This window comes from Vulpes vulpes, chromosome 7, assembly GCF_048418805.1.
Source record: "Vulpes vulpes isolate BD-2025 chromosome 7, VulVul3, whole genome shotgun sequence".
NCBI lineage: Eukaryota > Metazoa > Chordata > Mammalia > Carnivora > Canidae > Vulpes > Vulpes vulpes.
Genome location: NC_132786.1, coordinates 29,748,201 through 29,772,230, shown reverse-complemented (window position 1 = coordinate 29,772,230; position 24,030 = coordinate 29,748,201). Strand labels below are relative to the sequence as shown.

At 42.1% G+C, this 24,030-nt stretch overlaps 1 protein-coding gene across 2 annotated transcripts in view; it reads left to right on the top strand.

Annotated features, from left to right (window-relative positions):
* The window catches only part of IDO2 (indoleamine 2,3-dioxygenase 2), a 56,860-nt gene that overhangs the window by 25,203 nt on the left and 7,627 nt on the right, over positions 1 to 24,030 (top strand). For both annotated transcript variants that reach the window (XM_072763472.1, XM_025993638.2), the window contains 6 exons: positions 2,442 to 2,561; positions 4,770 to 4,888; positions 6,669 to 6,683; positions 8,077 to 8,176; positions 9,528 to 9,645; positions 23,111 to 23,162. In XM_072763472.1, coding sequence (XP_072619573.1) covers positions 2,442 to 2,561; positions 4,770 to 4,888; positions 6,669 to 6,683; positions 8,077 to 8,176; positions 9,528 to 9,645; positions 23,111 to 23,162 — 524 coding nt within the window. The remainder of the gene's footprint in view (positions 1 to 2,441; positions 2,562 to 4,769; positions 4,889 to 6,668; positions 6,684 to 8,076; positions 8,177 to 9,527; positions 9,646 to 23,110; positions 23,163 to 24,030) is intronic.

Sequence of the window (24,030 nt, the reverse complement as noted above, 5' to 3'; positions counted from 1 at the left end):
CCAAGTCACAAACTGAAACAAGATGTTTTCACATGTATAACAAAAAGACTTGTATACTGGACAAAGTTCTGGAAATAAAACAGAAAGACAACCAAGTTAAAAAGAGGGATCCCTGGGTGGCCCAGTGGTTTAGCGCCTGCCTCCAGCCCACTGGCCCACTATGTGATTCTGGAGTCCCAGGATGGAGTCCCACATCCCTGCATGGAGCCTGCCTCTCTCTCTGCCTGTCTCTGCCTGTCTCTGTGTTCTCATGAATAAACAAAAAAAAAAAAAAAAAAAGAAAGAAAGAAAGAAGAAAGAAAGAAAGAAAGAAAGAAAGAAAGAAAGAAAGAAAGAAAAAAAGAAAAGAAAGAAAGAAATATGCTATAAACATGAGCATTTTACTTAGCAAACATGAATGACCAAGTGACATATGAAAGATAATAACCTTTACTAATAATCAGGAAAATGAAACCTAAACGGTAATGAGATCGCATTTTACAACTTCTGTATTTACTTTTCATCTTACAGTACACACACACACGGAATCAAGTTGATTTACTTCTAAATTGAGGAAAACATTAAGTTTATAACTCATTCTCTCTCCAACCATTTCACTGGTATTTTTTGTTTGTTTGTTTGTTTTAGAAGAAACTTCCAAAGAGTATTTGTTGTTACTGTTTATTTTTTTTCCAAATCATTTTGATTAAAAGAAAATTAAAAAAAGTAATTTGTATGTTTACGTGGAAGAGAGAGCCCAAGGACTCTGGAATGTACAGAAATTTCCAACAACAAAAAAAACCCAAACCCTTCCAACCAAGAGAAACATTCTCAACTTGTACTTTATGCCTTTGTCTTCAGGCTGCACTATAGGCAGCCAATAGGGGCTGAAGGCTTTGGAACATCTGAAATGTGGTTAGGACAAACTGTGCTGTGAGCTATGCGCTGGGTTTTGAAGACTTACTTATAAAAAAGGGCTGCAAAATGTCTCAATAGTTTTACACTGATTATGTGTTGATAATATAATGGATATATTGGCAGAGAAAAGCATATTATTAAGACAAATTTCATGTTTCTTTTTAGTACTTTTTTTTTATGTCACCGCTTAGAAAATTTAAAATTACACGCGGCTTTCACGTACCTGTTGGCGAGGCCAACTTGAGCCCGCAGGTCAGCGGTCAGTGGAAGTGAAGGGGCACCCTGGCTCAGTGCCCCCCACTCTGGGACACTGCGCCTACCTACCCTGTCTGACACAGTTTGTCCTGTGGGTTGAGGGGGAGGCCCAGCACCACCCAGCGTGGGAAGATTTTAGGAAGAGGCTTTATAACAAGTACTTAATAAATCACTATTGTTAGAATTCTCAAGCTGCTTCCTGTTGAAATGCAATATTTCAGCAGCCACCATCCTCCCCCCCACCCCCCCACTCTGCGATCCTGCCAGAGAACATTTTTGCATTTTGGGGAGGAATAAACACGCCGCTGCGCGGGGCGGACATCCTCAGCCAGGCGGGCCCTGGAGGACTGCAGGGGGAGGATTCCGACGGGAGGCGGCCGGGGCGGGGGAGGGGGGAGGCAGGGAGAGGGGGGACCCGGGGGGGGGGGCTGGCTCTGAGCCGGAGGAGCCGAGGGGCGGCGGGCCTGAGGATGCTCCTACGGTGCCTGGAGCTTAGGACACACACACGACGTCCTCCACCACCTGCTGTGGCACCTGAGGGCCCCGTGGAGCTGGGGAGCCACGGAGGAAGGAGCGGAGCAGCGGTGGGGGAGGGGCGCGCCGGGGGGCCGGGCTCACTGGTGTGTCCACCTCCACGGGCAAGGCCGTCCAGGCAAAAGCGAGAACCTGGTTATTGTTTCGGCAGAGCCGTCAACCATTAACTTCTGTGCAGGATGTGGCTTTCATGACATTTCCAAGAAGAAAAGGGCATGGAGAGGTACAAACCCCAGCCAGGCTCATGGGAGGAGTTCAAGCAAGGACTGCACGACCCTTTGGCCGTTCACACCAATTGCCTCCCCCCCCCCCCCCCCCCAGCCAGGGATTTGGTCGAATTTCCAACTTGTTTTTGTACTTCAGAATTAAGCCGTTTGAGTATCGCGGGGGCTGCAGGCTTGCTCTCGGCTTAGACGAGGCCAAGGAGGCAAAGGTGCCTTGATGGGTAGCGTTGCTATGGTGCAACCCTCGAAATAAACCATCCCAGTTTGGGGAACTGGTTCTGGTGGACACTCTGAGCGATCAGGGCACTTGACCGTGGCTGGCACAATTTGGGAGCCTGGACGGAGTGGTTGGGTACTTCAGGAACAATGCTGCCTGGAATAGGCAATACTGTAGCAGCCGGGGTGTTGGGCGGAGGGATGGGTGTGGGTGCTCCTGCACTAGAGTATGACCTGTTCCCTACACACGGAGAACCCATCAGGGCAGAGAAGCCCAAGCCCACTGCAACTGATGATGTGTGTTCTCTTGAACAGATGCCCCTCCTCAGCTGTCAGGGCCTCCAGAGTTACCGGGAACAGCGCCTGGCTCACTTGGTTCTCAGCTTTATTACTATGGGCTACGTGTGGCAGGAAGGACAGACACAACCCAAAGAGGTAAGGGGCAAATAGAGGCCTGCCTTGTCATCGGCAAGTCTGCTGCTCCTGGAATCCACTCTCTCTGCTCGGCCCAACACTGTTTTTCTGGAAAATAGGTCCTTTCTTGTTCTTTTCTCTGGCTATCAGCTGAAGGAAGGGCAAATGGCCCACTTACATGAGACAGCTTTTCTCCCTAAGAAGTTTTTTTTGTTTTTTTTGTTTTTTTTAGAACTTGTAGCCATTTCTCCCTTTCATTAGTTTTTCACATCTATTTTCTTTCTGGCAGTAATGCTTAACAATGCATTTGAGGGCAAGAACTGAGGTCTCATAAAATACTTAATGATAGCTTACGTTTGACCGCATTTTATATGTATATGCACATATATTATCTCTTGATTTTCACAATCCCATAAGGTAAATAAAACTCCCCTGTGTCCATTTTACAGACCGTTGAAGACTACAGAAGATAAAGTCCTTGTCCAAGGTCAGATAGCAAGTGAGTGTAGAACGCAAGGCCATGCTCAGACCTTCCCATTCACCAACATAAACTTCTTTCCCTAGAGGGACTCACTGACATTAACAAGGATAATTTTAATTTTTAATACTACTTTATTTCTACTGATTAGTGGCTTCTTAATAATTTATTTAAATCTCTTCTGAATCTTTGCTTAACCTTTCATGATTTCAACCTGAGCCTTGAGACATGAAGTCTCTGAGTTCTACTAACTGCAGTAAAAAGCACTACTCCTTTTCATTTTGCAGAAGTTTCCCTTTTCCAGGAATTGGCCTTAGCATTGTTCCAGCACTTCATGGTTCACTGAACAACCCCTGCCTATTTTGTTTGCTTAATTGATCCAGCCTCTTTTCTTTCAAGTAAACACAGGAAATTCCCCATGAGAAAAAGAAAGGAACATGAGGAAGGAGACAAAAGGAAGGTAATACAGTTGCCTCAGAGTTTTTAAATGTTAGTACATTTTATTTTTTAAAAGTGTGCATCTTATATAACAAAACTTAAAATCTAGGCACACTACAGAATATCCCACTGGGCTTCCCTCCCCCTTGTGTTCTCCAAACCATACCCTAGACTGGGAGGAGGTGTTAGAGAAGGGTGACAGGAGAGGAAGCCTCTAGCTTCATGGTGTGTCCACGGCATACTTCCAGACCACCATGGAGCCCCCTGCCCATGGCCTCAGAGCATCTCTGACTTTCTCTGCATCTCATTTTTTAACTTTTCACCTAAATGGACACCTCATATCTTCACTACTCTTCTCATCCCCTGGTTTCCAAGGGAAGGTAAACTTAAGTTTGAATTTTAAGAATCTTTAAAGTTCTTTATTGTTTTCTACCTAAAAAGACAGTTCTTTTCCAAGCCTAATCTAAAAATCTAAGGGAAAGCTAAGGCAGACATGGGCCTTCTTAATTAGACACTTTTATCTTAGGGAGAAATAAAAATAAAAGTGGGATATAGGGAGCATAAGAACGTTCTTTTGGATCTAATTTAGCCCTGTTCACAGCAAAGAGACCTCTGCCCCCTTGTTTCCCATAGATCTGAATTGTTTTTCTGGACTTGTGGGCAGATAAGTTTCTTTAGAGTGGTCCTCAGATAATTTAGACGTTGAATGGGAACTGTCTTGAGGTGACTTACTTGAAGTTATTACTGGGTTTAACTTATGAGGTGATGAATAGAGTTAGTTGCTACGCAGGATGAAGAGTTCTATCCTCCACATTCCTCTTTCCAATTGACACATGAACACACACTCATATGTGTGTATATATATGCTTGTAGTTTTATACACACAGATATATCAACATATTTATGTAGTTGTCCCTGTCTATAGATAAGTAGATAGATATAGAAATAGAGATTCTTTTCCCACTGCTCATCAACTCAGTCCACAGTTCGTGTTCAAACATGGTGGTGAACATTTGGTGATGCCCTTCTTTGCAGTCAATTTTCAGAGATTATTTTTTCCAAATATGTGTGTGTGTGTGCCCCCACTTTGTAATATTCATATATATTTCAGCTTGTACTTATACACAATATATCCACTAGATGGTAAACAGAAAACATATGAGACTAGGTGTGTGTTTATGGATCACTCAGATCATCCCAGTTTTATGGTCATTTCTCTACCACAGGGTTGTTGGAATAGAGAGAAACCATGACCACTTCCTCTGCTGTATTCTTTCTAGACTATCCTAATTGTCTGGATTTATATCTATAAGGTTCTACCAAGAAATCTTGCCCTTCCTTTTGTCGAAGTCTCCAGGAACTTGGGGCTCCCTCCTATCCTGGCCCACGCAGACCTGGTGCTGACAAACTGGACCACTAGGAATCCAGAGAGGTAAGATGAGCAGTGAGAGCTTTGGATTTGAACAGATTGAAACTGAGTAAAGGCCAGTCCTGTGACTTTTATTTTCCTTATAGTAAAGGCCCTGGCTTTTTCAGCTATTTGCGATTAAAGATGCTCATATTTATTTATTCCTATTTATGGTTCCAAAGAAGGATGAACCTGAACACAAGCTCAAAAATCAAAACTCCCAGCATTTTCACTGTGAATACATTGGTACAGGCTACATTTTTCTCATATGCTTCCACATCCAACCTGAATTTCTCAACTTGACCTTCAAGCTCTGCATAATTAGACTTCACTCATTCTTCCTCACCAAATTATCTGCTATTCCCTAACATGCTTTCATTTGCATCAAACTAGGACCATTGACTTCATTAAGTGATGATGATACAGTGTTCATACATGAATGATTATGGGTGAATTAAGAGTAGGGCTCTAGATAAGTTGCATTGAGAATTTGATGAATGTTATTTCTTCTATCTAGCTGGCATCAATTCTCTGAAGGTTGGCCTGGGAATGTATGTAGGCATTAGTCTAAAGAAGAAGTAGCATGAGTTTTTAATAAGCAATGGAGTGGAAGAGAAGTATTTAATTTCTCTTGAACTTCATTATCACAGCCAAATTTATTTCAAGAATAGTGCTTTGTGACTTAAAATAGCTAGGGACATTTAGGTGAGATAGGAAGAAAAACTCAGCATGAGGTTTGTGGCTAACCACAGTATTGCCAGAGGAGATGATGGGAATCTGTTCTAGAGGACTACACATTTTCCTTAATTATGAATTATAATTATATAATTATTAATTATAATCTTTGATCGATTCTGCTTTCATAACAAAATTGGTGACCAATATTCTCACGAAGAGCTGCTAAATATGACTCAGAGTTTTGACAGAAAGAAATAATATATGTGCAGAAATGATTCTGGTCAAGGCACTGAACATTGAATAAATTGGATTTCTGATTCAGAAAGAGAAAAGCAGGAAAGTTTGAAGGGGAAAAAAAAATTTCTGGACCAGAATGATTAAATCAAAAATACAACCAGGAGCTAATTGCCCAGTCAGTGAGGACTCAGGGCTGCATCCCAGAGATGCAGACACAGTCCTGGGCTCAGGATTCTTGATAATTAACTTTTGGAGTCTTTTAATATGCCTAGCATAGAGCTAAGTGCTATGAACAAATGGAAGACATGGAAGCAGAGTGCACTGACAGGGTTAAAGAATAAGAGTGAATAAATGTCAAAGAGTGACACAAACAATAGCCCATAAGAATTTCAAAGAACCGATATCAGTACAGTCTTTAAAAATCAGGAACAGATCGGTGAGGGGGTAAAACTTGATTTATAGTATGAGCTAAAGGTGAGTAAGAGTAGAAGAGTCATAACAGAAATGTGGGTTTGTGCCAATTACAAATCTGTAAGAGTAAGAAGATAATTTATGATGATGGCCACAGGCTAAATGGTCTAGGGCTTATGTATGAGTTGGGATTTAGCTCACTCTTTGTCACACGAAGAGGAAAGAGAGGTCTTACAAGACAGGAAAACTTCTCCCTTCTTCCTTTCTAGGTTCTTTGGTTGGTCTGATAATGAAATTGATGTGAGAGAAATTAATAGGAGAAAAATGAATGTGTGCATGGATGTGTGCATGCTGCAGGTGCATTTGCACACAAAAGTATGTGTGTGTGGGACTACAAAAGGCACATCTGGTTTACAAGCTGATTTGTTCTTTTGTTTTCTTTTTCTCTTTGTGGCCATCAATACTGAAATTTGATTAGATCCCTGGAAATCAGGTAAGTTCTCAGAAACTTTAGAATCCATACTAACTAAAAGCTTACAAATATACAAAAAAGAAAGCATACCAAATTTTATATGTAGTATCTAAACTATCTAAAAATGCCTGAAAAAAAAACTGGAAGGAAATGTGCCAAAAATAACAGTCCAAAAATTAACAGTGGTGCCTCTGCTTTATAAGGATTAAGGGATTAACAACTTTCTTTACTATATTTTCCAATCTGGGTGTAATGAAACAAGTAAAGTGCTATACAGGAAGGAAGGAAGGAAGGAAGGAAGGAAGGAGAAAAAAAGAAAGAGAAAGAAAGAAAAAAGAAAGAAAGAAAGAGAAAGAAATAGAGAGAGAGAAGAAAGGAAGAAGAAAGAAAGAAAGGAAGGAAGGAAGGAAGGAAGGAAGGAAGGAAGGAAGGAAGGAAGGAAGGAAGGAAGGGAAAAAGACTAGAGCTTGTGGGACAGGTCTGGTCCAGACATCCATAGTCTCCTCTTTCCCCAGAGAGCAAAATTAGCCTCTAAATCGGCATTGCCACTCCCATCGCCAAACCTCAGCTCCAGAAGGGGTTCAGTGTAATAGCTGTAGATCAGAAGACAAAAGGTGGAAGGGTAAAGACACCACTTTCCACACTAGTGTAACTCTGCTGCACAATGGAGTTCCTGACTTATTTTTCCTTTGTGTTTTTCATCTCTTGCCATGCTTAAAATGTTAGAGGCAGAAGTGATTTATGGAGTGAGATTTTAGGTTTTATAAACTGGATTGACTTCTGGGATCTTTGAATCTATGTGATAACTGGTCATTTAAAATTGATCCCTGCCTAACAGTCTTCCTGCTTCCTTCTATTCTAATACAGCACTTGGGAGGTGGGGGAAGTCACTGATGAGAAAGAGCACGAGCCTGAATTATGATATAGTCCTGTCCTCTTCCTGTGACTAATTAGCTGCATGACTCTGGGGAAACCATTTTGCTTCTTTGGGTCATAGTTTCATATTTGAAACAGGAGTATGGAATTAGCTACTCTCTGTGGTCACTACAGCTCTAAGACTCTCTGCTCCTGACAGGAATGGTGTGATGGGCCCCAGATTGGCCTTGTGGAGGATCAGAAGTACCTGCTCACTTAACGCTTCAGCTGACCCGCAGGGATTATGAACTAGGACAATCAGGGCCATGCTAGACTTAGAGTCCTCAGGTCTGGTGAATGTGGGCTGGAATAGACCTGCTCTCTTTCATTCCTGAACATGGTGGAGGTGGATGCTCCTCCCCAGGGCTGTTCTATGGAGACCAGAGGGTTTCTTTCAGAGTCCCCTTGCTCTCGCAGGTGCCAGACTCTGAGTGGCCTATGGACAATGCGCTTCACAGTGACCAAACCTCACTAACCATGTGGTCATTTCCTTTCCAAGGAACTTGGACATCATTGTCTCACTTCCTGGGGGAGAGAGCCTGCGTGGCTTTATACTGGTGACTGTTTTGGTGGAGAAAGCTGCAGTACCTGGGATTATGGTATTTTTTTCAGAACACTTTTTTTTTTTAACGTATTGAGTTATTCGCGTGAGCTTTACTTCCCACCAAGTCCCTTTCCCTATGGTGAACTAATCAATATAGATGAGCACAGGCCTTGTCCTATTTGGTTTATGTCTGAGAAAAGAGGTCTGAGTACTAGCCCACCCACGGAGATAACTCCTGTTTCTCAACTACCATAAAACTTGGAATGACTGTTCATCCATTCAACAGACAAGCCTAGTTCTGAGTAAGCATGTCTGGGGGAACAAGAAAGGCACTGTTCTGGCCTCTGCAGATCACCATGCAGTGAAGGAAGATAGACTGATGATGTATAGGGTAACAACAACAACAACAAAGGCAGTGTTTCATGAGAAGATTGCAGGGTCAGGCAAAGGAAAATGGGAGCTGGAGCTAAAATCCCCGTGAAGTACAGGACCTAATCAGGAGGTGGGAATGGGGGGTGGGGAGTAGTATTCCTGCCCCAGAGAACTGTTTTTGCAAAGCCTCAGAGGACAATGAATCTTCATTGAGATTTCCTAGCCCCAGGGTATTACAAACTTGAATTCCTACTGGGGTCAGGCTGGTACCTGAAAGGTCAGGTGTAAAGCAAAGGAAAAGGAAGGTGGAGTGGCAGGTGATCCACTAGAGATTTTGTGCCTTGCCCAAAGATATTTAAGTGAGATCTATGTCTTTCCTCACTGCTGCCTTCCCAAGTAAGCATACTTTGAGCGTTTCCTGAGTCCTTAGGAGAGTGACCAGATTGTGGTACAATTCTTTTAGCATCCCTCTTTCCCTCTCAAAATTGAAACTATACGGTTACTTAACTTCTCATTCTTGTGTTTAGTTCATTGAGAGCTACAGAGTAAAGTATCCCAAATATAGCTTCAGTAACCTGGAGACCTCCAGAGACAAGGAAGGCTTCCTGGTGGAGGAGGCTCTGACGCTAAGGAATCTACAGAATCTGTCTGATTTTATGTACACCAGCACTCAGGAGTGAGAGTGCCCTAGTTCAAGATCACAGGAAGAACGAGTAGAAGTAGAAATGATCATAATGTGAGATAAATACAAAAGAAGGAACAAAATGGATATGGTTATGCCCTTGAGAGTTACAAGAAGTAGCAGCCAATGGGAAAGATCCAGAAAGACTTAACTATGGATTAAGGAGATTCTGGCTCTCAAGAAGACCTCACAGCCCCTTAGGGTAGGAATGCCCCCCCCCCAATCAGGGAGCCCTGCCAAGCAGTCCAGCAGTCAGAAGGGCCCCTTCCTCCAGGTTCCCACAGCACTGCTGCTCACTCCCTCTCAACAGACTGAATGCTAATGAACTGAGTGAAACGAATCTCCTCTTCAGGCACTTGTTCAGGCCGTGAATGCCATCCTGCAGCACAGCGACAACTCCCTGCTCCGAGCCCTGCAGCAACTGAGACTCTCCATTCAGGACATCACCAGAACCTTAGGACAAATGCACAGTAAGAGGCTCTTGAAGACTGAGGGCTCTGCCTGGGACAAAAGGGCCTGGAGGTTTGGCGACATCCACAAGATGGTGCTGGTGCATTAGCTTTTTCTTAAGGCCACCAACTGCTATTCATGCTACTGGAAAATGATCTCTCTGCAGAGATTTTCTTCTGGTTTTATCCTTCTTTATATTATCTTGTGATTCGATGGCTTCCACTTCTCATTGGCCATGTATTTCTTTGCATGTGGCGGTCTTGCATGAAACTGGGGAGGGAGAAGTGGAGCACACAATACTGGTGGTACAGCCTCTATCCAAGGTTACTGCAAGGGTGGAATTAGGGCGTGAGGGAGTGTATCCTTACACTCTCTAAAGCTTCTTTTAGTCTTTGTTCTTAAGTGGGACCTGAGATGCTGGACCTTGGCTTTGGGCCTTATCTGAGGGCCTTTCCAGTGCTCCTCCTCTGGGTCTAGTTTAGGGATGTTATCACGGTGTGGCCAGTTATGTGGCCCACCCTCCCTTTGTTTGATGATATATTGTTCTGATGACTGTAGTTCTTCAACTTCCTCTATCACAAGCATTTAGAAAATGTAACTAGTGTGTATTTAAGGAAGGTGTGGGAGAGGGGTGTGATCTGTTTAACCGGGGATAATAAAATAAGTATCAGTTTCCCTGAATACTTGCTTCACTGACAGATGGAGGGAGTCCAGGAAAGGAGAGGTTTCTGGGAAACAGGACAGGAGGGAGGAAGGGAAGGAGCAAGGGGGAACATCAGGTGGTGCCCAGCTTTACTGCCTGTTATTAAAGGAGTAAATTTACTTGTCATCTCAGACTCTCTGCACTAGTGGAAGTCCATCTGAAGTCACAGCATTGTGTATCATAGGCATAATACATTATTTTCAACTTCCTGCTTTATATTTCAGAATCACATTTCCTCTATTTCCCTGAATTTTAATTTTAAAGCCCTCCTGATCACATCAGTAGGTCTCTTGCCAAACAAGCTCTCCAAATTGAGTGATGTGGATTTTCACCTTGCCGAGTGACCCTGAGTTTATTACTCAGGATAGCAAGACCAGGACAAATGAATGAGTGAAAGCAAGTAGTCTAGAAGCTCATGGGAGGCCTGCGTGCCTGTCACAGTGCCTGCGGCAGTGAGATTGAACAGCCATGTCCATCGCAGGCTTCCTAGAGCTCTTTTCTTCAGCCCAGGCCAGCCCCAGCACTCTCTTGATTATCCTCTGCAAGGAGTCTGATGGCCTGGGGAGGTACCAGGGCTACTTGCTTTGTTTTCCTGAAAGGCAAATTATTGCACACAGACATAATTTATTTTAAAGGTTTTACCTGCGGTCACTGCAGTGGAATAGATCGACTGCATTTTCCAAAGAGGGCCACAGCATCCTCCATGCCATAGACTCCTTTACAGTGCTCCTTTGACATGCCTGTGGTCTGTGTCCTTGCTTGTGATGTTGGTGGGCTGGTGACATGCCTATAATCAATAACATGCAGTAGAAGTGACCCTGCATGGGTTCTTGGGCAAGGCTAGAGAAGGTGATTCAACCGCCACCCTGGATACTGAGTCACCACATAAAAATACAACGCACCCTGAGGCCACCATGCTGTGAATGAGGCTGTCAGACCACACAGGGAGCCCAAATGTAGGCGCTCCAGTTGGCTCTTGGCCCAGGAGTGAATGAGCCCCCTTGGATGATTCCAAGTTCCCAACTTCAGATCATCCTGTCTTCAAGTCTTCCCACCTTAGGACCCAAACACTACGAAGCAGAGAAAAGCCATCCTCTGTGTTCTGTCCAAATTTCTAACCCACAGAGGCCACAAGTGTAATATACTGGCTGTTTTATGCCACTAACTTTTGAGTGGTTTGTTTTGCAGCTATAGTAAACAGAAAAATGAAATTATAAAAATGACAAATACTAGACTCTGCAAGGTTTACAGAATGACACAAATTTCCTAGTCACTGTGTCTGGCTTATAGTTAATGACTTTTTTCTGCAAGATCAATAGAGCTTCCCCCTGCTTTTTCCAACCAGATGGAGCTCACCAAAAAATTATTTCTTTTTGAGCTTAACTTTAGCAAGAGTTGTGTGCTGTACTCCCTTCCTCCCTAAATATCTCACTGCTAGGCAGGATAGCCTGAAAACATGCCCATGGCAGAGGAGAAGGTACTCTTTATTGTAAGCCTGCAGTTTGCTTTTCTGAGGACCACATGCTGTCACTAGGCCTTTGCTCAGCCCACATGTGACTTCTACCTTACGTTAAGTCCTGCCTTACATAAGTCCTCAGCATGGGTTGGGAAATAAAACCAGATTACTCTGTTTTCATAGCCTGACTCTTCTTAAGGCAGAAGTCTGTAACAGCACCACACAGATAGACTGTGCCCACCTCACCACGCACTGCCTGCTGCATGTCAGCACTGTGCACCGGCAGAATCCATGGCCAGCTTCCCTTTTCTTGGTGATTTGTAGAGAACTCAACCAGCTCTGAGTGTTGTGTTCAGCTGGAAGACTAAAATATGTTCGGATTTCCAAGCATCCAGATTACACTGGCGTGACTTCTGGCATGTTTCTTTACAGCTCTTGTTTTTAAGAATTAATTTCCTCCTTAGAAAAGCTGAGGGATAAATTTCTCTCCAAGAAACCATGGAGATTTTTGCTTTGTATTTCCTTCTGAATCAACACAATTTCTAGCTTCTCCTTGACTGACTGGTGTAAGAATTTTTCCTTTAAATAGTATAACAAGGAGTCAAACTGTTTCCTTCTAACAGTTTGATATGTGTTTAAAGCAGGATTCTTTATCAGTGAATCGGTGCTAAATGGTAAACCTCTACTACTATCTCCATCTGACAATTGGCCCACTTAATTCTGTCTAAAGAATTTTTCTTCCTGATTTGAAAATTTATTTTGTCTAAAGCCAACTGGAAACACAGTTCTTGTTTTCATTTTTGTTATCTTAAATTGAAGTTTAAAAGTGGTGTGTGATTAGAACACTCTTAGATTTGTTGAAAGCATTTTTGACATTTGTATAAAAGAATTTGTGATAAAGGCTCCTGAATATCCTGTTTGGTCTGAAGGAGGTAATTACAGTCAGAACAGCCTACTGGTGATAAAAGCCTGCTAGTAATAAAAATGGTCCTTAACCTTTGAAAAAATAAACTAAAAAATAAAACCAATTGGAAAAGAATTAACACTGGAATTCTTCTATACTAAGTACCATGGGATAATATTTCTAAAGTTGTCTTCACTCGTGGATTAGTTACACACAATAACCCGAGTATACCCTAGTCACCTGAGCCACCATATTTTACTTTAATTCCAATTTTATTATGTCAGTGCATCAAATCTAGAAGCATGCCTACAAAACCCCAAATATAATAAATAGTTCCATAAGTCTTCGCAGAAGATGTTTTAAGGCAAACAAGAGAGAATATACATTGCACATCGAACATCAAAAATATCCAAAAATCTACAATGATAATTATTGTTGCATATGGTCAAGATTCACTCAGATTTGCTTACATATTAATAACTTTTTGTCTTGCCCATCACTCCATTACGCACATTTCTTTTACCACAAAGATTTCCTCTAGTGAGGACCTGCTGCTGGCAAACTCTCTCATCTGCAAATTGCCGTTTCACTCCCATTCCTTTAGAATATTTTTGCTAACAGCTATATTCTTTTAGATGTCGAGTAGATAAGTCCAACATCTTTTGGCTTCTGTTGTCACTATTGGGAAGCTACATGTCAGTCTGTTACTTGTTTGGGGCAACCTAACCTATCTTTTTCTTGTCTGTTTGTGACTTTTTCTTTATGGGTCAGTCTTTCCGTTGTTCTGTTTATGACATGTAGGCTTCATTATGCTTCTTTAATTGATATGATTCATCATTCTGGAAAGTCCTCATCCATTAAATCCTCAAAGGTTGTAGAATATGATGGGACAGGACCTCACTGTCCTCTGTCATCCTACTGCAACTGTGATTAAAGTTAGACCTTGGTCCACTATCCTCCATTCTCTTAACGTCTTGCTGTTTTTTCCTCATCTCTTTATTTCTCTGTGCTTCATTCTGGATTAATTCTTATGATCTAATTAATTAGTTTTCAACAGCTTCTGATCTGCTGCCAGATACATATGTCAAATAGGTTATTTTATTGTCTCCTTTCCAAAACATATTTTATTAATTTCTAACCTGTTATTTTTTTACAATTTTCTATTCCTTGTAGACATTTTCAAGCTTGCTTTTGTTTTTCTTCAACATACTATGTGTATCCATTTTATAATTTGTATGTGATGATTCTAATACTGGAAACTTGATTCTGTTTCCTTCTTGTTATTTCTTTTTTCCTATTGATTCTCATTGCTGGCTGTCATGTTTTCTTGTGTCTATGATTGCTTTTTTTGCCTTTTTTTTCCCCTAGGTATTGTTCATTGTCCTTGAAACATTGTTTGTAGGCAGTCTTTTGAAACTGGGGTAAAGAAATATTTGTATTCAATTCTTCCTGGTTCTTGGGGACATTAAAATTCTGGACCATCTTGAACCAAGCTCAGCAAGTGAGGGCCCATGTACTAATCAGGGAACTAAACTTGGGCTGAAAATGTGAAAAAAAAAATGCCAAGATACCCCCAATTTTGTCTCCTAGGGCAAGCAACAGGGGGGTGGCAGCTAGATGCACAGTGATATTAAGATATAGGTAGTTGGGAACCCCAGATTAATATGAGCAGGGTATCCTGTAAAATTCCTCACTATGGCTGGGATCAGGGTCTTACTAATGGCCCGTATCATACAGAGAAGCCACCAAAACCAAGCCCAGGTGTACCTGGATTGGCAAATGCCTTCAGGGAAAAGTGCTTTTGCCACTCTAATTTTCTGTTCTCCCTTCCTAGGTTCCTGCTTTCCCTTAAATTTTTGCTTGGCAGTTCCTTGCTATTTCTTCAGCTTCTTGATGCCTTTAAGATATTTGCTTCTCTTATCCCTCTTTTCAGATTGTTTTTAGTGGAAGGATAAGTCCAAGTGAGATAGTACCCTATTGCCCCCAAATGAAAGTCTCTTTCTGGAGTATCGTTGGCATCCTTTCCTTTATCTCTGTTTCCATCACTTGCTCTGGAACTGGCTTTCATTATCACTTGCCAGGACTCTGTAGTGACCTTTTCCCATCCTGTCTTTCATCTGCCCTTTACCTAGTCTAATTCATTCTCTACACGGAAGCCTGAAGTGTAGGCCCTTACTCCTCAAACTCTTCTCTCCTGGCACATTGCAGTAAGGTAGCCTCTAGCCACATGTGGCTATTGAACACTTGAAATGTGATCAGTGTGACTGGGGAACTAAATTTGAATCCTGTTTAAACAAATGAAATTAAAATTTAAAAATATAATCAATGTAAAATAGTTTTTTGTTAAACACAGCCCTATTATGGAATAGGTCGTATTTTCGGTTTTCAACTTAACTATTGAAAATTAAGCATCCAAATTGAAATGTAGTAAGCTTAAAATAAATTTTTAAAATATTTTACTTACTTATCTGTTGGAGAGAGAGAGAGAGCTTGGGGAAGAGCAGAGGGAAAAGGATAAGCAGACTCTGCAATTAGTGGGAAGCTGGACTCTGGGATTGATTTCCCGACCCTGAGATCAGGGCCTGAGGTTGAAATCAAAAGTCAGTGGCTTAACTAACTGAGCTACATAGGTGCCCCAAGTGTAAAATAAATCTTAAGTCTGTAAGCATATACAGAAAATTTCAAAAATTTATTACTAAAAACTTATTAATAGTTTTTATATTATCTTTTGAAATGAAAATATTTTGGATTATTGTGAGTTAACTAAAATGCAGTATTGGTATTAATTTTGCCAGCTTTTTTTACCTTTTGAAATATGACCACTAGAAAATTTTAAATTACATATGCCCATCACACTACATTCCTATTGCATGCACTAGTTTATCCATTCTTCTTCTTCTTCTTCTTCTTCTTCTTCTTCTTTTTTTTTTTTAAGATTTTATTTATTCGTGAGAGACAGAGAGAGAGAGAGAGAGGCAGAGACACAGGCAGAGGGAGAAGCAGGCTCCGTGCTGGAAGCCTAATGCGGGACTGGATCCCCGGTCCCCTGGATCATGCCCTAGGCTGAAGGCAGTGCTAAACCGCTGAGCCACCCGGACTGCCCCCATTATTCTAAAGAAAAGGCCAAACAAGGGATCCCTGGGTGGCGCAGCGGTTTAGCACCTGCCTTTGGCCCAGGGCGCGATCCTGGAGACCTGGGATTGAGTCCCACATCGGGCTCTCGGTGCATGGAGCCTGCTTCTCCCTCTGCCTGTGTCTCTGCCTCTCTCTCTCACTGTGTGCCTATCATAAATAAATAAAAATTAAAAAAAAAAAGAAAAGGCCAAACAAAATCTTTAATCCTTTCTGCAACATTCAGCATGGTCTGAGCCCAGAATATTTTAATTTCAATTTATCTTTATTTGACACCACTTGTTCTTTCTAATACTAGATTTTAGTTCCCAAAAAGAATTTTTGTCCTGAGCACGTTCTGAAGGTGCACACGAGTTGTGCCTTTCCACAACGTCAGCTTCATTCAGTAATAAAGCAAAGTCAATCATAATTATAGAGCAGGCTCGAGATCCCAAAGTCAACCACTCACCAGGTGACTAAACGTGGCTTCTTCCATGCACGCAGAGCGGAACAGAAGGCAAGTCACACGACAAACGAGGTAACAGAAGCGGTGACCACACCCGGAGTCAGTCTGTGGGCGCGCAGCTGAGACGGGGCCTCGGTCCGGGGGGTCCGGGTCGGGCCGGCCCTTGGCGCTTCTGCTGTTCCCGCGGGGCAGGGCCTCGGGGATCTCCTGTCGGAGACCTGGGGATCGACCGGCAGAGCCTTCGGCAGCCGCTGCCCTTTGAAAGTGGTCAGACACAGAGGGGTCACGTCTGAGGATGCTGACAGTTCGCGGCCCAAGTCCTCCCCGTAATAAAGGGATTGAATCAGTCTCGGGCTCCTGCAGACCCCCTGGTTCTGCGTGTGGTCAGGCCTGGGTCCCCAGGACACCTCCCAGGAGCAGTACCCTTACCTGCTTAGTCATTGCTTGGCACAGGCCCCTGCTTGACCTGAGAGACCCCATCTTGCTCTCTACAACTTTCTTCACCCTCAAGGCTTGTTTACACTCTTCCTTCTGTTTCATACATTTTTTTCTATTCACCTTCTGTCTGATTGGCTCCGACTGACACTTCAGATTTAAGCCCAGGTTTCATCCAAGGGCATAGAGCTGCTTACAGCCTGCCAACAATGCTACCAAGTCTGGGGAAAGGGGAAGGGGCTAGAGCGTCATAGCAACAGAAGAGACCGACAAGACCAACATCAGGGGTGGGGACCAAGGACTGGCAGAGGGTAGGTACCATCAGAGGCAGGAGGACGTGTCCAGGAAGCTAACGTGATTTTACAGCTGGTTAGAAAAGATCACGATGCCTCTGGCAAAGATGTGCCACTCGGAAGACTGAATTGAGTTCGGCCTGATGGGTTGATTGTTTTCAAAGTAAACAGGGGCTCTGAGGGAGGATGATGAACTTGCTTTGAGACCTGTCATGCTTAAGATGATGATAAGACATCCAGAAGTATATGGCTTTGACAGTTGTAATTACACGAAAAAGTCACAGTTTAGTGGTCGTGGGCATCAGATGTATGGTTCGATTATGCATCTACAATGCTTCATCGCAGGTGTTGGTAACACAACACCTGCTGTCACTTCTCCAAGTGGGACAGGATGAATGTTGTTAATGTAAGGTCAAAACACTACAGTAATTCAGTGTCTGTGGTTTTACAGCACTGATCCAAAGCAAGGCTTTCCTGGTTTTGCTTTGTGTAAATACTACTTCTCAATATAAAATCTAAATCCCTACCCCTGAAAAATGTAAAAGCAAGTTCCCTCAGGTTTTTTCCAAACAAAAGAAAAACAATGCTTCTGACACAAAATTATTATCAGTGTAAACAAATCAGAAGCAGATGTTATATTTCTCTAGAGATTCACTTGGATTTAAAAGAGAAGGATGCTTGACCACAGTATTTTGTGTTTTGCTGAACACAACAACAGAAACACTGGAAGGTGTCTGGCCAGGTGTTAAACGGACCTGTGGTTGGCCCTCCGGGCAGAAGATGTAGAGTCCTTGGTGCCTTTTTCCCTGCTCTACTCAGAAGCCACCATGGAAGGGAAAGGAGGGATCATAACTTGGGTGTGTTCTTGGAGCCTCTGTGTCGTCTTGTAGGAACTGCCCTTCTTAGCTAAAATGTGCCCACATTACACCCAGAAACCAGAACCATGGTTCTCCTACCTTACCAGCCCCATGGTAACAGAGCAGTAGGTTCTCTACTTGGTATTTTCTGAATGGTGTTCAGAGTCATTCTCCAAAATATATTTCCTAGTAGTCTGTTTCTTTTTTATGATTTTTATCTCTCTGTTATAGTTCTCATTTTATTCATGTGTCATTCTCTTGATTTTCTCGATTTGTCTTTCTGTGTTTTCTTATAGTTCACTTAGCATCCTTAAGACAGATATTTTGAATTAATTTTATCAGGCACATCATAGGTCTGCATTTCTTTTGGATCACCTACAAAAAGTTATTTTGTTCCTTTGGTAGTGTCATATTTCCTTGATTTTTTTAATGTTCTGTGAATCTTTGCATTGCTGCAAGAAATATTTGAAGAGGTATTCTTCAAATATTGGAAGGAAATACCTTCCATCAGCCCTGGTAGGGATTCAGAGGCTTTCCCGGAAGGCTGTGGATATGCCATCTCCATACTACTTGCCCCCTCTTGTGGCAGAAGTTTTATTTTATTTTATTTTTGTATATATTTTTTTTTTATTGGAGTTCGATTTGTCTTATACTATGTGTATAGCACCCAGTGTTCATCCCATCAAGTGCCCCCCTCAGTGCCTGTCACCCAGTTTTAATTGTGTGTGCCTTCTCTTGATCCTGCAAAGCCAGGCGAGGGGCTGACCGCCTTCCATTTGCCTTCCCTAGGGCAGTGTTCAAGACTCAAATTTGTGCTCTTTCTCCCAATCCCACAGAATCAACCAGTTTGCTGCATGGGCTCACTAATCATCAGTAAAGACTCACTCTTTCGGCCTACAGGAGTGCACACAGAGCTGGCCACAGAGTGGGTGAGACCCTACAAGCAGAGGGGTCCTGGTGCTAGTTGGGGTAATTGTGCCCGAGATTGTGAATCCGAGAAACCACCAAGGAGCCGACACCAATGCAAACACATGAGGGTTTATTTACAAGCTTGAGCTTGGGTCCAAGTATACCTGACACAACGGAGCAGGGCCTTGGACCCCCAGACTAAGAGGTGTAGCAGCTTTATAGGGGCCAGTGGCCCATGGGATACGCAGAAAGTTGCAGTCATGTAGGTCCACATGCAGGTGGCCGATTGAATTACATTTTACCTATAGTATCCATTTGAGCTGGCCTATCACTGAGCCGATTTCCGATTAGGGTGTGCCCTGGGCTTGACTAGGGTGGCGCAGCGCCCTAAGCAATAAGCAGGTCGTGTGGGGGCACAGGATGTGGCCGGTGCAGCACAAAATGGAGTTAGTCCTGCTCTGCTCCTGGAGGGGTAGGGGATTTTTGTCAAATTTCCTGGGTCCCACATAATCTTCGGGGGAAGCATGCTCAGAATGTCATGGGAGGGTTTCTTAACAGGATCTGTGAGGTGACTGGTATAATCTGCCTCCCTTTAATGCCCCCCCCCCCCACACACACAAGAGCCCTACATGGCAAGCTGCTAACTCCTCCCCATGCCCAGTCTCCCCAGTTGTGTGGCATGCCTCCACGTCCTGGATGGGGTGAGAAAGAAACGGGTCGGCTTGGCAGGATTCCTATACAGTTGGGGACACCAGGCGCTCGCTCATATGGGAAAAATCACAGCCCTAGAAAGTCTCTGGGCCCTGAGCTGCTGCCACCGTGCGGACTGAAATGTACAAAACAAAATGTTCTTACCTTCTTCGATGTATCCAGTTCCCGATCTTGTTGCCCAGGGGTGTGCTGGAACTTAAGCCAATTCCTGGATGTTCGCAAAGACGCTCTTGTCTGTGTGTGATCGTCTAAACCAGTGTTCTTGGTGGGGCAGACAGTGGAAAGCTGTTACTCCACCATGAGGATGACCTCATCCCTACATTCTCCGATTCGAGTGCAGGGCTCTTCCGTGCGCACGTGTGAGCATGTGCATGCTTGTTGCTGCTCACCACTCTTGTCCCTTTGGTGAATGCAGATGTTTCCTTATATTTGTAATGGCCTCTTATCTTTTTGTACGTTTTTTTGTACATCCTGGTGGCCTGCTTCTTGTTAGCTAGTGCGTCGCAAATATTGTGGTTTGTCTTAGGACTTTTGAAAGTGGAACTTTTAAATTTAAATATAGTCAAAGTATCTATCCTTTCTTTTGCCAAGTCTATGTTTTAGGAAGTCTTGCCTAAGATTTTGTTTCATAGTGGTAGGTCAGGGATCCCTGGGTGGTGCAGCGGTTTGGCGCCTGCCTTTGGCCCAGGGCATGATCCTGGAGACCCGGGATCGAATCCCACGTCGGGCTCCCGGTGCATGGAGCCTGCTTCTCCTGCCTATGTCTCTGCCTCTCTCTCTCTCTCTGTGACTATCATAAATAAATAAAAAATTAAAAAAAAAAAGGCATAGTGGTAGGTCATAAGTATATTTTCCTGCATTTTCTCCTGAAATTGTTGTTTTGTCTTTTACATTTTAGTCCTTAATTCACATAATTATTATCTATATGTAATGCGACATAGGAAATAAATTTAATTTACTTTCATTGAATAATCCTTAATCTGCAATATTGGCACTGTCTTATATCAGACTTTATGAAATGACTGGCTCTGTTACCAGGTTTTCTATTCTCTTTCATTGTCTGTCTTCCCCAACAGGAATATCATTTGTCTTAAGAACTATAGCTTCATAGTATTTCTCATTTCAAATGAAGAAAACCCCCTTGTCTTGGCCTGCTTTTCCAGGAGTGCCTGTACTATTTTCGACCCTTCGCCTTTCATGTAAACTGCTAGAATCAGCTTTTCTCAAATTGCACTGAAAAAAATCTGTTAAAAATTTTGCTCACTTTACATTAAATCCATACATTAATTTGGAGAAAGATATCATGATTCTGATATTATATGCAGTCTTTCTGTCTCATGATCAAGGGTGTGGAGAATCAGAGAATAGCACAGAAACACCGACTAAGGTTGTTGGGCAAGCCACTCCAAATCATGCCTTCATGTTGCTGTCTGCTGACTAAAATTTATCCACATAGAGAACTCTTTTTTAGATACATTTCTTCTCTTTGATATTGATACTGAGTTTTCTTGTCCATCAACGTACACAGATTTTTTCCTTTAATTTCTTGAATTTTCTTTAATTTCATTCGAAGTCAGACACTTTGATATCTTTTGATTTTTTCATAGTTGCTTTACATTTTTTTTCTAGTGAATATGGTATCTTTTGATTTAACTAACTCCCGACTATATATTGCTGGTTTATGGAATGAAATTGACATTTAACTATTAACCTTGGATCTAGGACCTTGATAAACACTCTTATTAATTCTAGTAATTATTTGCAAATCATTTGGGTTTCCTATGTTGAAATCATATTATTTGAGAATCATGTTTTACTCTTTCATTTATAATACTTATAACTTTTATTTCTTTAAATATTTTTTTATTATTTTTCTGGCTTGGATTCCTAACATCATGTTGAACAGAAGGGCTGATCCTTGTTTGTTCCACATTTTAAAATACTTATTTTTAATCTTTCAGTATCAAGTACAAAATGTACAGTAGGCTTTCAGTGGATTTATCAGTTCAAAGATGTTCTTCCCATTCTTTTTTTTTTCTTTTTTTAAAGATTTTATTTATTTATTCATGAGTGACACAGAGAGAGAAACAGGCAGAGAAACAGGCAGAGGGAGAAGCAGGCTCCATGCAGGGAGCCCGACGTGGGACTCCATCCCGGGTCTCCAGGATCACGCCCTGGGCGGAAGGCAGGTGCCAAACCACTGAGCCATCCAATGATCCTCTTCTTCCCATTCTTAATTAGCTAATTTTTTGTCTGTTATATAATAAATGGACTTTTCTTACATTTATTGACAATATTTTTACACTGAAGTTATTTTATATCTATTGGCTAATTTTACTTTCAAGGATAAAATATTAAAATTTTGCTGGTCATTACTGCTTCAGCAAAATTTCTACATAATACTTAATATTTTTGTGGGAACAGAGCACCAGATGGGAAAGCTATAAAAACAGGGCCCAAATAAAAGTGCAGCACATGGGACATTGTCCCAGAAGAGCAGAGCACTGGAAATCCCTGAGGCTAAAGGAAGCTATGAGTTACCTGAGCCCATAGGGCTTCAGAAAACATAGAGATAGAGAAACTGAGACTAGGTAAGATGGTAGAAAAGGGAACTGATGGTATAGAGATGACATTATCTGGGTCTAATAAAAAAAGACGTTTTGGGGGTATTTTGCATTGTTTTAAAAATTTTATTTATTTATTTATTTATTTGATAGAGAGACAGCACACAAGCGGGGGGAGAGGCAAAGAGGGAGAAAGAAGCAGACTCCCCACCAAGCAGGGAGCCCCACATGGGACTTGCTCCCAGGACCTCGACATCATGACCTGAGCCGAAGGCAGACACTTAACTGACTGAGCCACTGAGGCACCCCTGTTTTTTGTTTTGTTTTGTTTTGTTCTCAAAGAGAAACAAGGAAACATAGACAGGAATCCAGGTAATAGAAACATGCCAGGTCACAGAGGGGCCCCATTATGTGAAGAAGGAACAATCTTTAAAAGTTAATGAAAAGAAATGTAGTGCAAATGTGAGGACACGTTTCTTTAAATGTAAGTTAATAAACTAGTGGAATCCATTACCCCCACGCATTGGCTTAGAGGCAAAACTAGCTGATTAGACTATGGAATGCAGCTACAAAGGGAGCTATACAACCCATGCAGGCCCTGGTGTGGCAACCCCTGCGTGAGACACTCTCACCTCCTCTGTCCTTCGTTGCGTGTACGGAACTTTGCTTGAGCATTGATGACTTTAGTTTTCCTCTCTTGTGAAAGCCTTGAGAAAGGTGACTCTTTTTCTCTATGTTTCTTCTTACTACTTCCTACGTTCTCTCAAATATCATGTCTGTTTAAAAGATTAATTTTAAAAATGACCTTGACCACTCCTTCTGTTGTTATGAAGTTCAGGAAAGGGAAGTGCCACAAATAGAAGAGAGGAGCATTTGGAACAGTTTAATATTCTGTAAGTGCCAGTGAGGGACCACAGAAGAGAACATTCCATCCCCCTCCTGCTATGGCCTTCCTTCCAGGTTTCCACAAAGATCAGATAGAGAAGATGGCCCCAGGAGAGCCGCAGGACCCAAGCACATGCAACCAATTGCTTTCTTTGCCTGTAGTAAAGTTCACATTTTGATTGCTTCTCCAGATTATGTTGATCCAGACATATTTTATGCAGTCATCCGGATCTTTCTCTCTGGGTAAGTAAAGTTCAATTGTTTTCCTGCATGAGGCCTCTGTAGCTTATGCCAAATTTCTGAGAGGAGATGGGAGCTTCCTATGGCAAGAAACACACCAAGAAACCCTTGCTAGCAAAGTGATCATTTGGATCCACCCTTGGATAAAAGAGGTGGGGTACCACCTGCATGACAAATGACACTGAAGGTTGAATATTTAAGCTTGTAATAATTTTCCTTAGACCATCATATTAGATTCATTTGTATTCACTTAGAATCCCATCTCAGTGGTAGGAAAAAAAAGCCAGTATGTAACCACAAAGCTCGATCATTTATATCCAATTGCTTCCCCTTGTTACCAAGGCAGATGAGAGCATAGAAAGTGGTTTAAAAGCTTTCTTCTAATGTTCCTAGAAGAGCTACCCCAAGCCATTTGTTCTATTTGCAGGTCTCTTCTTTTGTCACATAGCCTGTCATTTCTCCAGTTACAGAACTCTACCCTTAGATACATTTCTTCCTTTAAATACATTAGTTCTATCTTGACATGTTTTAATCAAATTGCTTTCCTATTCATATTAATTGAGAGAAATTAAGTGTATTTGTTTTATTTTTTAATGGTGAATAGGGAAAAACAAAAATAGTGAATGAATGAGGTGAAAAATGTGAAATAGAACTCACCTCGTGTTCCATCTTGATAATGAGGAGATGCTGAAGTGCTATTGACAGAAAGAATCTGAAGCTGTGCCTGAAAGTAATCAGAGAAAAATCCAATACCAAAACCATAGATTTGCTGATTTATCAGTAGATTTAGTGGTATATTACATTGGTGCAAAAAGGGAATGACAACATGAACTCAGTACTTTCTCTAGATTGAGTAGGTCTGGAGTGTGAG